Source organism: Nicotiana tabacum, chromosome 9 (assembly GCF_000715075.1).
Source record: "Nicotiana tabacum cultivar K326 chromosome 9, ASM71507v2, whole genome shotgun sequence".
In the NCBI taxonomy this organism is placed as follows: domain Eukaryota; kingdom Viridiplantae; phylum Streptophyta; class Magnoliopsida; order Solanales; family Solanaceae; genus Nicotiana; species Nicotiana tabacum.
This window is the reverse complement of record NC_134088.1, coordinates 99775727-99789485: the sequence shown is the minus strand read 5'-3', so window position 1 is coordinate 99789485 and position 13759 is coordinate 99775727. Positions and strand designations below refer to the sequence as shown.

The window sequence follows — 13759 nt, the reverse complement described above, 5'->3', positions numbered from 1 at the left end:
AACACAATAACTTGGTTACAATCAATGTATGTGTATACTTGTATTGAGCAAAATCTTGATTAAGATTATCCGCATTAAGGGCATAAAATTGTTTACTGATTCACTTAAAAAAATCAGCAACATAAGCATCATCCTGAACAATTACTTGGTTATAACCTTCACCAACATAATAAATAAAAGGGAAAATTTCATAGATATTTTCCTTAGGGATCGTTTGGTACGAGGGACAAGGAATAATTAATCATGAGACTAAATTTAAGAAGAATTTATCCCATATTTAGTTGGGAAAAAATTACGGTATAATTAATCCCGAGATTAATTATCCCGGGATTGTAGTATTTTTTTATCCTCATAGAAAGGTGAAATAACTAATCTCGGGATAATTAATCCCGGAATAATTAATCCCGGGATAAAATCTTTCCAACCAAAGGACCCCTTAGGCTTTATATTTGTTGGAGGTATATCGCTGTTAAAGACAAGTTCTCAGCCTATACCAACAGAAGAAGCAAGATTCGAGCTGTCAAAATCAAAAGAAGGCAATAACACCAAAAAAGCCCAGAAAAGCTAAAGAACGGCTGAACCTTAGATTTTATAGGCATCGTAGAATAGAATCTCGAGAAAGAGATTATGTCATTTAATTTACAAATTGATGTTAGAAAGTGAAAGAATTTAGCGTTGGAATAATTGAGATGCGTTTTGGATTCTAATTTTAGTTTATGATTTTCTTGCAATAAATGCTTATATATCATATTTGATCAAGCTTCTAAAATCAACTTATTTATGCGAGACAAATTGTGTTTGACTAATTAATTTGAAAAATATTTTTCAATGGTAACTAATATTTTTGGCCAAGCTCTTAAATAATACTTTTAAGTGTATTTTTTCAAGCTACTTTTTTTAATTCTAAAAAATTATTTTTTATTTCTACTCAAAAGTATTTTATTCCATCCTACTAATACCTCAACTTTAAAAAAAGAAAAAAAAAAACTTTTGGCACAAAAATAAAAAAAGCGAAAAAGTCTTAAAGATAATCAAATGTAGAGTTCTTACTTCCTTCTAATCTCTTTTTTACGTCGAAATTTAAAAGATACTGGACCTCTACCAAACACAAATTAAGTTAAGTTACTACTACAAATTAATGCCGTGTCACTTTGTTGAGCAAAATCTTCATTAAGATCATCCGCATTAATGGCCGGCCCTACCTCTTTCACTTGAAAGAGCCGCCGTCGATTACCGGCGTCGACGCCTTGATAAGGTTATATTTACCGAGCTTCCACCGATCACCGGAACTGCTCGCCGGCAATAAGGGTTTGGAGGTAGGGACAATTTGGGTATTTATGGGCATGATTTGTGTGAGAAGAAGAAGAAGAAGAAGCAGCAGCAGCAACGCTGGTTTTGCGTGAAATTTCCTGTCAGGCCAAAGTTTAAAAATATACTGACTATGTTTTAACTTAACAGGTATAAAAGGTGCAAAGTACACTCGAGAAGAGACTGGAGTGTCGGTTAGCCCATAAATAACCCGACTTTCTGTTGCTAAACCTAATCCACAATGAGAAGAAGCGTAGCTCTTTGTCGGAGAGGCCTAAGATCCTACTGTACTGACGCCGGAGATGGCTTTCAGAGCTCCAAACTCAAAATATTTGATCGTCATCTTAAGCGCGTGCAAGTAAAAGTTTCTTCTATCTCACAACTCCATTTACCTCGATTTCAACCATAAACATACAAATTTATTTGTGTAAAAAAATAATTTCTTTTTACAAATTTTCAGTTTCACTTTTCCGTTTATACTATGCATTTTTAATTTGATTTTCATGGTTGGCAGCGTGATAGAGCGGCATGGTTGATGAAGCCCAAGGATTCTCTTGTTGATACTGTGGCTGAAAATCTACTGGATCGACTAGAGGTATTTAGTTTGAACTTTTTTTTTTCCTTAATACTTTTTTTTTTTCCGTGCAACTATGTTTAACTTTTTGGTGAAATATTTCGTTTATGAGTGTATTTATGTCTCAATCATACTGCAAAATGTTAATATTTGCATTTTCCGTCCTGATTCGTTTCTACTTTGGATATAATTACTCCTTCCATCTGTTGAAAGGTTGACACTGACAAGAAAATAGACAGAGACAACAATTAGGGAAGCCAAAGTAATCGCGTACCAAAAGAGAGATGAGTGGGAGGACGTTATGAGTGTATATTAAGATCTAAAATATATGGGTGACTTCCGTCGTGCCGTTCTCTAGATAAAGATTAGATGAGCCTATAATGTTATGGTTGAGCCATTATGCTCAGAATGATGCCTGATTACTTTTCTTTAAATCGGTGAATGATGCCTAATTACTTAAGTAAATTTCAACATCCTATGCTCTAATGTACGTCATCTCACTATAAGATATGTAGTTATTGTTGAAGAAACAACTTCAATCAGTTTTTGGTTTGAGAAGATGAAGAGGTAGGAGAAACACTTCCTAATGGGCTTAGGCTTGGGCTAGTTGGCTTGCACGTCCTCTAGGATCCTGGATAAGTAAAAGGTGCTCCGGGTGTCATTTGATTCATGGACTAATTATTTGTAGATTATAACGCATGGATTATTATACTGATAATAATATAGGGATTTATGTTGTGACTGAATAACAATGTAGGAATTGTTATAAGCGTATAACAATACATCAAATTGTTCTTCAGTGATACTTACTTTAAGTTTTTTTTTCTCTTTAGATACTCTTATCGGCGTATTGCCAATACATGTACTACTATTCCACATTCTATTTCATAAAATATACTGTAATACATAGATTCTCGCACAAGCTATGCCAGTATTAGTAATGCAGAGTTCAATGCCAAAAGTCAAAAGCTGCATTAGTGGTGTTATGCTGAAAACCAAATGTTGTATTAGTTTTGCAGAGATTTCATTAGTATGTGTAGTTAAATATTGCAAACCAAATGTTGTACACGAAATTTATTCTAGGATTTTTTTGTGACCCCTAATAGTGGGTTTGTTCCCACAGAAAAGAAACAAAAATTATGCGAGTTTCTTGTTGATATACATTAATCGCTTCCCTAAAAGCATTAATTGTGCTTCAATAGTGTAGCTTTACATCTTTTTGTGTTTTTTAGGATTGCAAGAGAACTTTTCCAACGGCATTGTGTATGGGGGGTTCGATGGAAGCTATCAGACGGTTATTGCGCGGACGTGGTGAGAAAAAAGTTTCTTGAGGCACATGTTTTAACTATTGTTTCTTAATATTACTTAGTTTTGACTTCTCAGTTCAAATTTTCATATTCAACATATTTTATGAAAAAATTAAGCTTTCATTTTGATAGCAAATTGTCTAGGAAATTGACGCAATTTTAATTAGTTAGTGTAGGAGTAGTTAAACATGTCTTATGTGATGCAACAACAACAATAAACCCAGTAGAGTCCCATAAGTGTGGTATGGGGAAGGTAGCGTGTTCGCAGGCCTTACCCCAACGTGGGAAGGTAGAGAAGTCGTTTCCGACATGTCTTACGTGATGGAAGTTATGAAAATTATACTAGCTTGAAGAAGTTACTTCTTTGGATCTTTAGCTTCTCCTGGATGTTGTGTACTTGATTTTATAGGGTTGCACTATTTAATAAATTATTTTTCTTTAAGAAGAATGAAAGTGAAGCATAATTAGATGGAAAAGTGGTGCCCGAATTTAAATGATTCAGCTATCTAGGCTCAATTTAGTAGAGCATGATAGATAAAGATGTAATAAAGAGCATGAAAATAGGATGGCTGAAAGGGAGGAGTACTATGGATTGCTATACGATAGGAAGATACCTGACACAGTGAAACATTCACGGAACTTTTATTGAATGGTGGCGAGACCTTTAAGAATATGAGAGCTAGAGGCCTAACATATCCATAATATAGGTGTTGCAGAAGTGTGTATGCTAAAATGGATGTGCAATCATACAATATTGGACAAGATAAAAATGTACACATCCAAGAGAGGATGCAAGTACTATACACGAAATGAAGGAAGATCGACTAAGATGGTTTAAACCATGATCTTCATAGATATCCACAACCATTTCATGGATGCAACACTATGATGATTGAAGGTGCTCGGGGTAAACATAAAACCACTTGGAGGTAGTTGTTTCAAAAGAAGTACAATTTCTTGGTACCAGTGCGAACTTAGCTAAGTACAAAATACCAGGAAACGAAGAATCCATATAGGTGATACTAACTAGTTTGGATTAAGGTTTAGCCATTATGTGTTGCTAATATCAGGATTATAACAACAACATACCCAGTATTATCCCACACCGTGGGGGTCTGGGGAAGTTAGTGACTTAGTGTGTAGTGTGTACGCAGACCTTACCCCTACCTTGTGAGGATAGAGAGGTTGTTTCCAGTAGACCCTCGGCTCAGGAAAGCATAAGCACCACATTAATGAAAATATAGACAAGAAGGGATAATACCAAAAAGCCATATAAAAGTTGAATAAAAATAACAAGACAGTAAGGTGATCAACAATGAAAGAAAACAACGGTTAGGCATAAAAACCTACTACCAACAGAAAGCGAAACTGCGTGCCAATACTACTGTTATGAACACTCTAGACTACCGAAAATTGGAAAAGAAAAGAATAAAAAAGAAAGAGAGAATTGAGTGGTAATAATAGAACTATTACCTTACATCTTCCCACCACTTCTTTGACCTACCTCTACCTCTCCGTAGGCCCTCCAATGTCAATCTCTCACACCTCCTCACCGGGGGGTCTGTGCTCCTCCTCACATGACCAAACCACCTGAGCTGCGTTTCCCGCATCTTGTCCTCAATAGAGGCCACACACACCTTGTCGCGAATAACCTCATTTATGTTCCTATCTAACCTGGTGTGCCCGCACATCCATCTCAACATCCTCATCTCTGCTACCTTCATCTTTTGGACATGAACGATCTTGACTGGCCAACACTCGGCCCCATACAACATCGTTAGTTTGACCACTACTCTGTAGAACTTACCCTTAAGTTTCGGTGGTACCTTCTAGTCACACAAAACACCTGAAGCGACTCTCCATTTCATCTATCCCGCCCCAATACGATATGTGACATCTTCATCAATCTCCCCATCCCCCTGAATAATAGACCCAAGGTACTTAAAACTCCTTCTCTTAGGGATGACCTGCGAGTCCAGCCTCACCTTCCCTTCCCCTCCTTGAGTCTCGCCACTGAACTTACACTCCAAGTATTCTGTCTCGGTCCTGCTCAACTTGAAACCTTTAGATTCCAGGGTCTGCCTCCATACTTCTAATTGCGCGTTCACACCGTCTCGCGTCTCGTCAATCAATACAATATCATAGGATTAGTGTCTTTCAAAATTCTTTTCGATATGGTTAGAGACTAGTATGAAAATTTATGAATAAGTTTGATATTTAAAGAACCTCTAGTTTTAGATAACTTCCAATTTGCCCGAGAAAACATATTATTTATAAGCAAGAAACGATTTGGGCCCGAACGGAGTAAAATATTTACAAAGGATTAATATAGCCATCTCTAATTTTGTTTGGGATTGAGTTATAATTGATTCATTGATGTTGATCTCAAGAGGGAAAAGACCAAGCAAAGGAGACTTCTGCTTCGTGGAAAAGTTACTTAAGAAAAGTTATGTTGCTTTGTTTAATGTTTTATATGTTGAGTATAGGTTTAGCGTTGGGGGACTTCAAAAGTTTCTTGGAAAAATGATTAATAGAGGTCTCTCACAAAAAGTACTGGAGTCGTACTCCACCTAGGCAATTGGGAGAGTATAAACGTGCTTATGAACCAAAATAAACCTGCTGAGGATGATGATGATTTCTAGAAAACGTTCTAGGGCGCTATGGCCCCAAAAAAAGATGACTTTTCTTTTGCTTTGGTCTGCATCCGGACTCACTTAGCCTTGTAACCTTTTTGGGCGTCCTCTATTTTCTTTTTAATTTTATACAAAATTATCTTGCATTTTTCAAAAAAGAAAAATAACATTACTACATAAGATGTCTCCATTGGACAAGAAGGATCTCATTAATCTATCACTAATTTTCCATCACTTCAGAGTAATAATTTTTAGATGAAATTATCCCTTCAACCAAAGATGATGCTTAAACCAACCTTGGCTCATCCTGGATTGAGTAATAATTTGACCTTCACGAACCACTTGATGAACATGCTTATATTGTTCCATGAAGCTAGAGCATGATTATGGGCATAACTCTTGCTTTTCAGGTGGCATTGAGAAACTACTAATGATGGATGCATCATGTGATATGGTAAAATTGTGTAAAGATGCTGAGCAGCAAATTCCTAATGATAACATTGAAACATCATACATTATTGGCGATGAAGAATATTTGCCTGTGAAAGAAAAGTACGTATAACTATCTTATGCTTTCCTTAATGAATGTTGGGAATAAATTACTGGTGGACTAAGGAATAACATCCTTTTTTGATACTTTTGTTTCACATGGGAAGTTCTGTTGATCTGGTCATTAGCTGCTTGGGACTCCATTGGACAAATGATCTTCCTGGAGCAATGATACAGGTGCTTGCTGTGTTTGGTTGGATGCAGCCAGATTACATGCCCTTCTATTTCTTACTCATTTTCCATTATTTTATTCTTGAACTCAAAATGACAATATCTCCAAAAGACACTTACTATAACTGTACTTCTACCAGTGCAGATTGGCTTTAAAGTCAGATGGCTTATTTTTGGCAGCTATTCTTGGCGGAGAAACATTGAAGTATTTCACTTCCATTTTATTAAGTGCATGCAGTCTCTATGTCTGTAGTTGTTTTTAATGTTTGTCATTATTGCTATTATCTTAGGGAGCTGCGAATCGCTTGCACTGTTGCACAAATGGAACGCGAAGGGGGCATCAGTCCACGACTATCACCCTTGGCTCAAGTATGTTATAAAAGTTTGGCTATAGGACACTGATTTTGATAATTGTTTCATAGGTGCTTGGATTTCTGGATCTTGTCAAAACTAGAAACAATCTCGAGATTCCTAAAGTAATGCATGTTTAACAATCTTTTATTATTTATAAGATCTTACAGTAGACACTTCTAGAAATTTCAGTTTGGAACGGTGACCAATTTCGGCCACTGTATCATGGATTATTTTTCAGAAAGAGATAGGTCTTATTGCTTAAGGACGTATTACATGAGCTGAATTTGTAATATTTAGTGTAAAATTGACTCTGCTCATACTTTTTTTGTTTCATGTCAGCGGGTCAACCAAATTTCTTTTTTGTTAAGTTTCTTTTTTAGTTCAATTGATAAATGTTTCCGTATAATAAAATTGTTTCTCTTTGAGATACACAATGCTATTGTATTCCGTTCAAGGTAGGTGGAGTGGTTTCAGTTTTAACTTTACTTCTATTTGAGGGAAGGGAGTAGGGGAATATATGGAATGAGGAAGCATTTGTTCAATGTCAAATGTGGATTTCAGTCTGGACCATCCTGTAAAACTATTGTTCAACTACAGTACGTTAAAGGCTCATGGTCTGCAGTAGGGTTATCTGCCTCTCTGGCAGCAACACATCATTTCTTGTTATTTACCTCATGCTCCTCTTCATCCCTGGGAATGGGGAAACTTTAGTTATATGTTGTAATCACAATGAACGCTGGAAATAGGACTAAGAATCTGTATTATTTTTGTAAAGAATTGCCATCTGGGTAGGTGAAGAGTCAGATATCACTTCATTGTCGGTAATTTAAGCTATAAATAGATATTGTATTATTGCTCGTTAGATGAAGAAAAGGTTTGTGGGAGGAGCAACTTATCAGAAAGTAAAAGTTTCATGTGAATGAGCATATATAATCTTGTGCTGCAGGTGCGGGATGCCGGCAATCTCTTGACTAGAGCAGGCTTTACTCTTCCAGGGGTTGATGTTGATGAGTATACAGTTCGATATAGCAGTGGTAAGAGTTATACTTGATGCTTTGGTTTCCGACCTCGTATTCAAGTAGACTGCCTGGCATCAGCCTCTTGTACATGCATGAATCCATATCTGAATATGTATTAAGTTTACAACAGCACTGCTTGTTGTGCTCCCTTGCTCTCCACTTCTGCTTGTACAATTTTCTAGCTTTCTGTAAAGTTTTTCATATCATCTATATGGACATATTTTCTTCTGAGTGCTGGACTTTTTCTTTTTGCGTTGAGCAAAGGTTGATTTCATTCATTCGACGTTTAGATGATGCAGAAAGATTACAAAAGAAGTCAGTTCCTGTACAATGTCAATGACTCCCGACAAAAAATTAAGGAGCATATTTCTTTTTTAGAATTCAAAAAAAAATTAAGGAGCTTACAAATCCAAAATAAGAATCGGTGCTATTTACAGTAAAAAGTTTACTCCAAGCAAAAAAGATTCATCAAAACTCTAGCCTTTAGAACAGGAGTTGGAGTTGAAATTCCATCAAAATCTGATTTCTTTCTTTCTAAATGCACCATATGATCACTGCAGGAATTATCTTCCACAATTTGACGATGGATTTTCCAACTCTCCAATTTCCCCAAGCTACCAAGTCTTCTTTCAGACTATATGGCATCACCCATTCTACTTGCAAAAGACAAACAAACATATTCCATACATCTTGTGTAATTTTACACCGCAAAAATGAATGGCTTGTGTTTTCCACCTCTTCTAGGCATAGATCGCATTTACTGCGTACAGCATACCCTTTTCTACTAAGGTTATCTTGAGTTAAGTATGTTCCCCTAATGGCAAGCCAATTTTAACAGGCCACTTTTGGGGTATCTAAGTCTTTCAGATCAACTTTCAAGGCCAATGATCAAGTATGCAATTGTTTCTGGTGGGCAATCCATGGCATTCTTTGACAGTAAACTATCACCTCTTCTTTTGTCCTCCAATCAGCTCATCTTTTCCTTGCAATTGAGTTTGGAACCTCTGTATTTTACTAGAAAATCCAACAGTTTATCCTGTTCTCAGTCTCGGCAATGTCTTCTAAACAAAATGTTCCATGAATCTCTCTCGCATTTTATGTTATTATTCTCATTTATATCTGACTACTTTATTTTCCACAAGAAAATTCTTAAAAGTACTTTTCAATTTAAATTTAAGATTACTTATTTTGAAAATGTGCAGCTAATATAAACATAATTCTGAGTGCCATGTTCGTTTTGTGGTCATCATTAGAAATTCCACGTATTTGTTATTCAAAATAGCTATTAACATTGCTGTATTTTGGATGTGTATTTTGGGTAGTATGAATTTCTACGCTTATTTTCTCTTTGCTTGTATGGCAGCTCTGGAGTTGATAGAACATCTCCGTGCTATGGGTGAAACTAATGCTCTACTGCAAAGGAGCAAGGTAATTCTGCTGAAATTTCTTTTACCCTTTTAACTTGATGAAGAATCCAAATTACTTAATTAATTGTCTTATTGGATTCAGCATTCTAACATCCATCTTCTCCATGGATTAGGTATTGAAAAAGGATACTGCCCTGGCCACAGCCGCTATTTATGAGTCAATGTTTGCAGCCGAAGATGGCACAATTCCAGTAACCTTTCAGGTGATTTAAGAGGAATTGATGCTGAAAGTTTTTATTTAAAGCCAATAATTGCCATGCATGAACCCAAGGGTGTGGCCTAGTGGTAGTGGTCAATGAAGTGGGTTGAGAACCATGAGGTCTTAGGTTCAAATAGCGGAGGCAAAAATTCTAGGTGATTTTTCTCCTCTGATCAAGCCTTGGTGGACAGAGTTAACCCGTACCTATGCTGGTGGGAGGTAGCAGGTACCCGTGGAGTAGTAGTGGTGCCAGCAAGCTGGCCGGACACCACAGTTATCAAAATAAATTGCTACGCACTGGTCCATGGCCACAAATTGAATTAACTTAAACTAAGGTTGAAAACAAGGCTATTTCATGAGTACCACTGACTGCATATCCATCTCACCATTCTTGCACTTTCAAGAAAACCTTCAGCCCTTAGCCACATATATTCAAATTTAATTATGTGCTACTTGGCTCCCGATCCCCGCACTCCAGCATCAAAGGTTTGTGGTCTAAAAATGCTTTGGTCAAAACTTTCTGCTTGATGTTTCTGAAGATTTCATCCCATTCTATTGACATGAGAAATCTGTCAGTTCTTGATGCTTGGGAATTATTATCATCTTTGGGCCATGTGTAAAATCCACCATGTAAAGGAGGATCCACAATAGTGATCTCCTGTATAAATTCTATAAATCTTTGTATTGCTCTTGTTCTTCTGCATCCTTTCCTTTCTTCCTCTTGTTTGGTTGTACTAAAATCACCCGCCAAAACCCATGGTACATCCCATAGGCCTCCTATTGCTACCAGTTCCAATCATAATCTTCTCCGTCACTGTCATTATGTGGCCCATACGCCTCCGAGAAGCCCCATTTAAACTCTTCATTACACTCTCGAATAAGCATGATAGTGTGAGGCTGCCCTCTTGAATTTCCACGCATGATATTGCCTTTCATCCCATAAAATAATGATACCCCCTTTACTACCTGATGGTTTTATTCCCTCCAATCTGCCCATGTACAGCTCCAGATCTGCTTAATTAGTTGTTCCACCTTTGTTTCCTGTATGCACAGCACCCCTGCTTTCCATTTATGAAGTTGATCAGTAGTCTCCATTTATCTTTATTATTTAATCTCCGCACGTTCCATGAAATAATTTTAATCTTCATTTCTTCTTCCTACCCCTGCTTCCTCAGAATTTTCCCCATAGTTAGTCTTGAATCCCAGCTTTTTAACCTCGTTCTTCCCCTTTCTACGATCTTTATTCAGTGTTCTTATGCCAATCTGCTGTTGTCTCAAAACTTGCCTCCAGCTTCATGAATAGTCAAACATTTCATTCTCAAACCTTTCAAAACGAACTCTGAGCTGTTTGTTAGCTATCAGGATGTTTCTCCTCATCCACCTGTAAGCCTCGTTGACCAGAGTATCCATTACTGGTAGAATCAGAATCGTCCCATTGCAGTAGGAGGGTTTCATTCGGCATGAAGGAGGACCTTTATCCGTCTGAAAAAAATAGACTACTTTATTGACAAATGGTGGCCTGACATGTCATCTTTTCTGACTTTCCCGTTGTGCACGTCCTCTGAAGCTTCTTCCCCCTCAGAATTCTTCCATCATATTTCCAGTCGCTGGTTTTCTGCACCTTCATGTGAGCCTTGGAAATTCTAATACCATCATTCGCGACCACCATTGGAGTTCAGTTTTCCTCCTTTCCAGAACCACTCCGTATTTGATTCGCTCTGCTTCAACCCTCGGTGGGAACTCAAAGAGAAGATACTGATTCTCCATCTCCATAACTTTGATCCCTGACGGTACTTTCCATACTCTGGAACCACTTCTGAATGAGTGTCATTTTGGGGGCTGTAAAAGAATCATTAGAATGACCTACAAAGCATCTCGCCGGAAATCTATGTAGCTCACTCCATTTCAGTTTCATGGACTACAATACTGTATAGGTCTAGGTGTGCCGCCTCCACCCCCATGGCCAACTCTTGATAGCAACATCTTTTGCATATGATTTTTGATGCCTTGCAATCTTTTGTTTCTCCCCTTTGCTGTACCTTTTTCTAAAAACATTACACTCTTATCTGCGTACTCCGATCACCCTGCATCTGTATCAATCTCCGGTATGACTATTGCTTATTCGCTCTTACCCAACCATTATTTGATTTTGACGAACCTCCCAAATACTCAGAAGTTCTGAAAACCTCTATGTATAGCTGGACCTTGCACCCCCATTTTCAACACACCTTACCTTTTCCATTAGATGCCTGTTTTAACAGTTCACATATCTATATCAGGTTGTCTTCATCTACTTCGATTCTGCTGGAAAGGTTTTTTCTTCTCTCTACTATCATGTACTAGTTCTTGCATTGGTCGCTGATTTCAGAAACTTTGAAGGTTTTTCTCCAGCTAGAGAGATCATTCGTCGTTCTTGCATTTTTCTCTAATTTCTCTTTGTTATGCACCCTAGGTTTAGCCGTGGTTGTGCATCCAAAGCTAAGTTGCTCGGACTTGGGTGCGGGCATCCGATACGGGCACGGATCCGAGTGTCGAATTCGGCAAAATCTAAATTTTAAGATTCGGGGTTGCGGATCCAGGTATGGATACGGGTGCGGGGATTCGGCTAAAAAAATTCAAAATTATAAAAAATAGTTATAAAGAGAAAAAGAAAGTCATTCAAGGCTTTCCACCAACTCTCCATCTATATCGCTGCTACTGTCTACCAGAAGTCCGAACTCAGAACACGACCCCTTGACTTCTTGGTTTTTCTGAAACACAAAGCATCAAATATAAAACAAAAGTACTACAATATTGAAGGTATGCTATTTCTCATGTCTTAAATCTATTTTATTTTTAATTTTGAGAAATCAAAATCTCAATTTCCCCCCAAATTTGTCGATGGACTCAGGTCAAAGTATCCGAAGTTAGTTGACCGAATCCAGGACGTATCTCGCTCCCGTCCCGTGTCGAGACGGGTGCGGCACCAAAAACGAAGAGTCAGCGCAACTTAGTTCCAAAGTACTTCAATGTTTGATAGTAGTAGTACTTGCAAATTTTAGAGGTGATTTATTCTTCTGTCTAAACTTATTCAGATTACAAGTTTTATCTTATGCTACTAACTCTTCCTATCCCCTTCCAAATACCTACCTTTGTGATAGGTTTTCTAGCTGCTATATATTCATCTCTCCCTCTGCGCTATCATGCATTCTCAAGAGTAATCTGATTGCTTAGCTCCTCATATGTGGGAGTAGTTACAGTTCAAAGATATCTCATGCTTCAATCAAGCTTTTGTGTAATATCTGTTAGATGATCACATGCGCAAGGAGGGGTTACCACTGTTCTTCTAGAACTCAATGCTGGAAATAGTTTGCAAGTTTTAAAAGAATGTCATTTCATATTGGATAACAATCCCTTGATACCATAGCATCTCAAGTAGAAGCAAGTGTAATTCAATACAAAATGATCTTGAAGATGTTTATTGTTTTTGAACGGGACTATATCTAGTTCATCTGGCGTAACACAACTGAGCTCCTTAGTGAGTAGGACCGAGACCTAAAAACAAGTGAACTGGTTTTTACTAAATTGTTAGTGGCAACAATGTGATCTACTGGTCTTGGTTAACCACATCTTTTTAAATTTGCTTCAGCAAGATATTTCTCTTTTGCTGGAGTATATTGTACTTTATTCAAGTGTGAACTGTGTTCGTACCCTCATTGTGTTTTCAGATAATATACATGACTGGATGGAGGGAACACCATTCTCAACAGAAAGCAAAGAAGAGGGGGTCAGCCACAGTGTCATTCCAGGATCTCCAAAAGCAATTTGGCAGTGGTGGTGGCTGCTGACTTCTCTCGACATTCTTTGGCGATGCATTTCTTACCTGTTATCTGATGCTTTCCAGCAGCTAGAAGATGAGGGGATGGAGACACTCATAATTTAGACATTCTCTTTCAAAACCTAAAAGTTTTATATGCAGCTTTCTTTACTCATGCAGCAGAATCCTGTAAAATAATATAGGTAATAATAATGAACTTTTAGTTGAACCATCGAGTACTTCAACTTTCTTGTCATTGCAAAAAACACTGATGTATGTCTGTACCGAGAAACGCTGTTGTTCAATAACCATTACACAAGGATGTTTTTATACTAGTGGAACCAATGTGGTGTCTTAGTCCAATCCCCTTGTCATCTCACTCCCATTTCTATTCCCTGTGATAACAAAGGATCGAGTCTTTT

General features: G+C 37.5%; 1 protein-coding gene across 1 annotated transcript; it reads left to right on the top strand.

Moving 5' to 3' along the window:
* Positions 1-1059: 1059 nt before the first annotated feature.
* On the top strand, positions 1060-13700 carry LOC107760732 (putative methyltransferase At1g22800, mitochondrial). Its single transcript, XM_016578829.2, has 12 exons — positions 1060-1316; positions 1459-1666; positions 1823-1903; positions 3115-3193; positions 6233-6374; positions 6479-6548; positions 6683-6747; positions 6833-6911; positions 7843-7930; positions 9279-9343; positions 9456-9545; positions 13249-13700. Exons 2-12 carry the CDS (start codon positions 1550-1552, stop codon positions 13366-13368), a joined length of 996 nt encoding a protein of 331 aa, XP_016434315.1. The 5' UTR covers positions 1060-1316; positions 1459-1549; the 3' UTR covers positions 13369-13700.
* Positions 13701-13759: the final 59 nt, after the last annotated feature.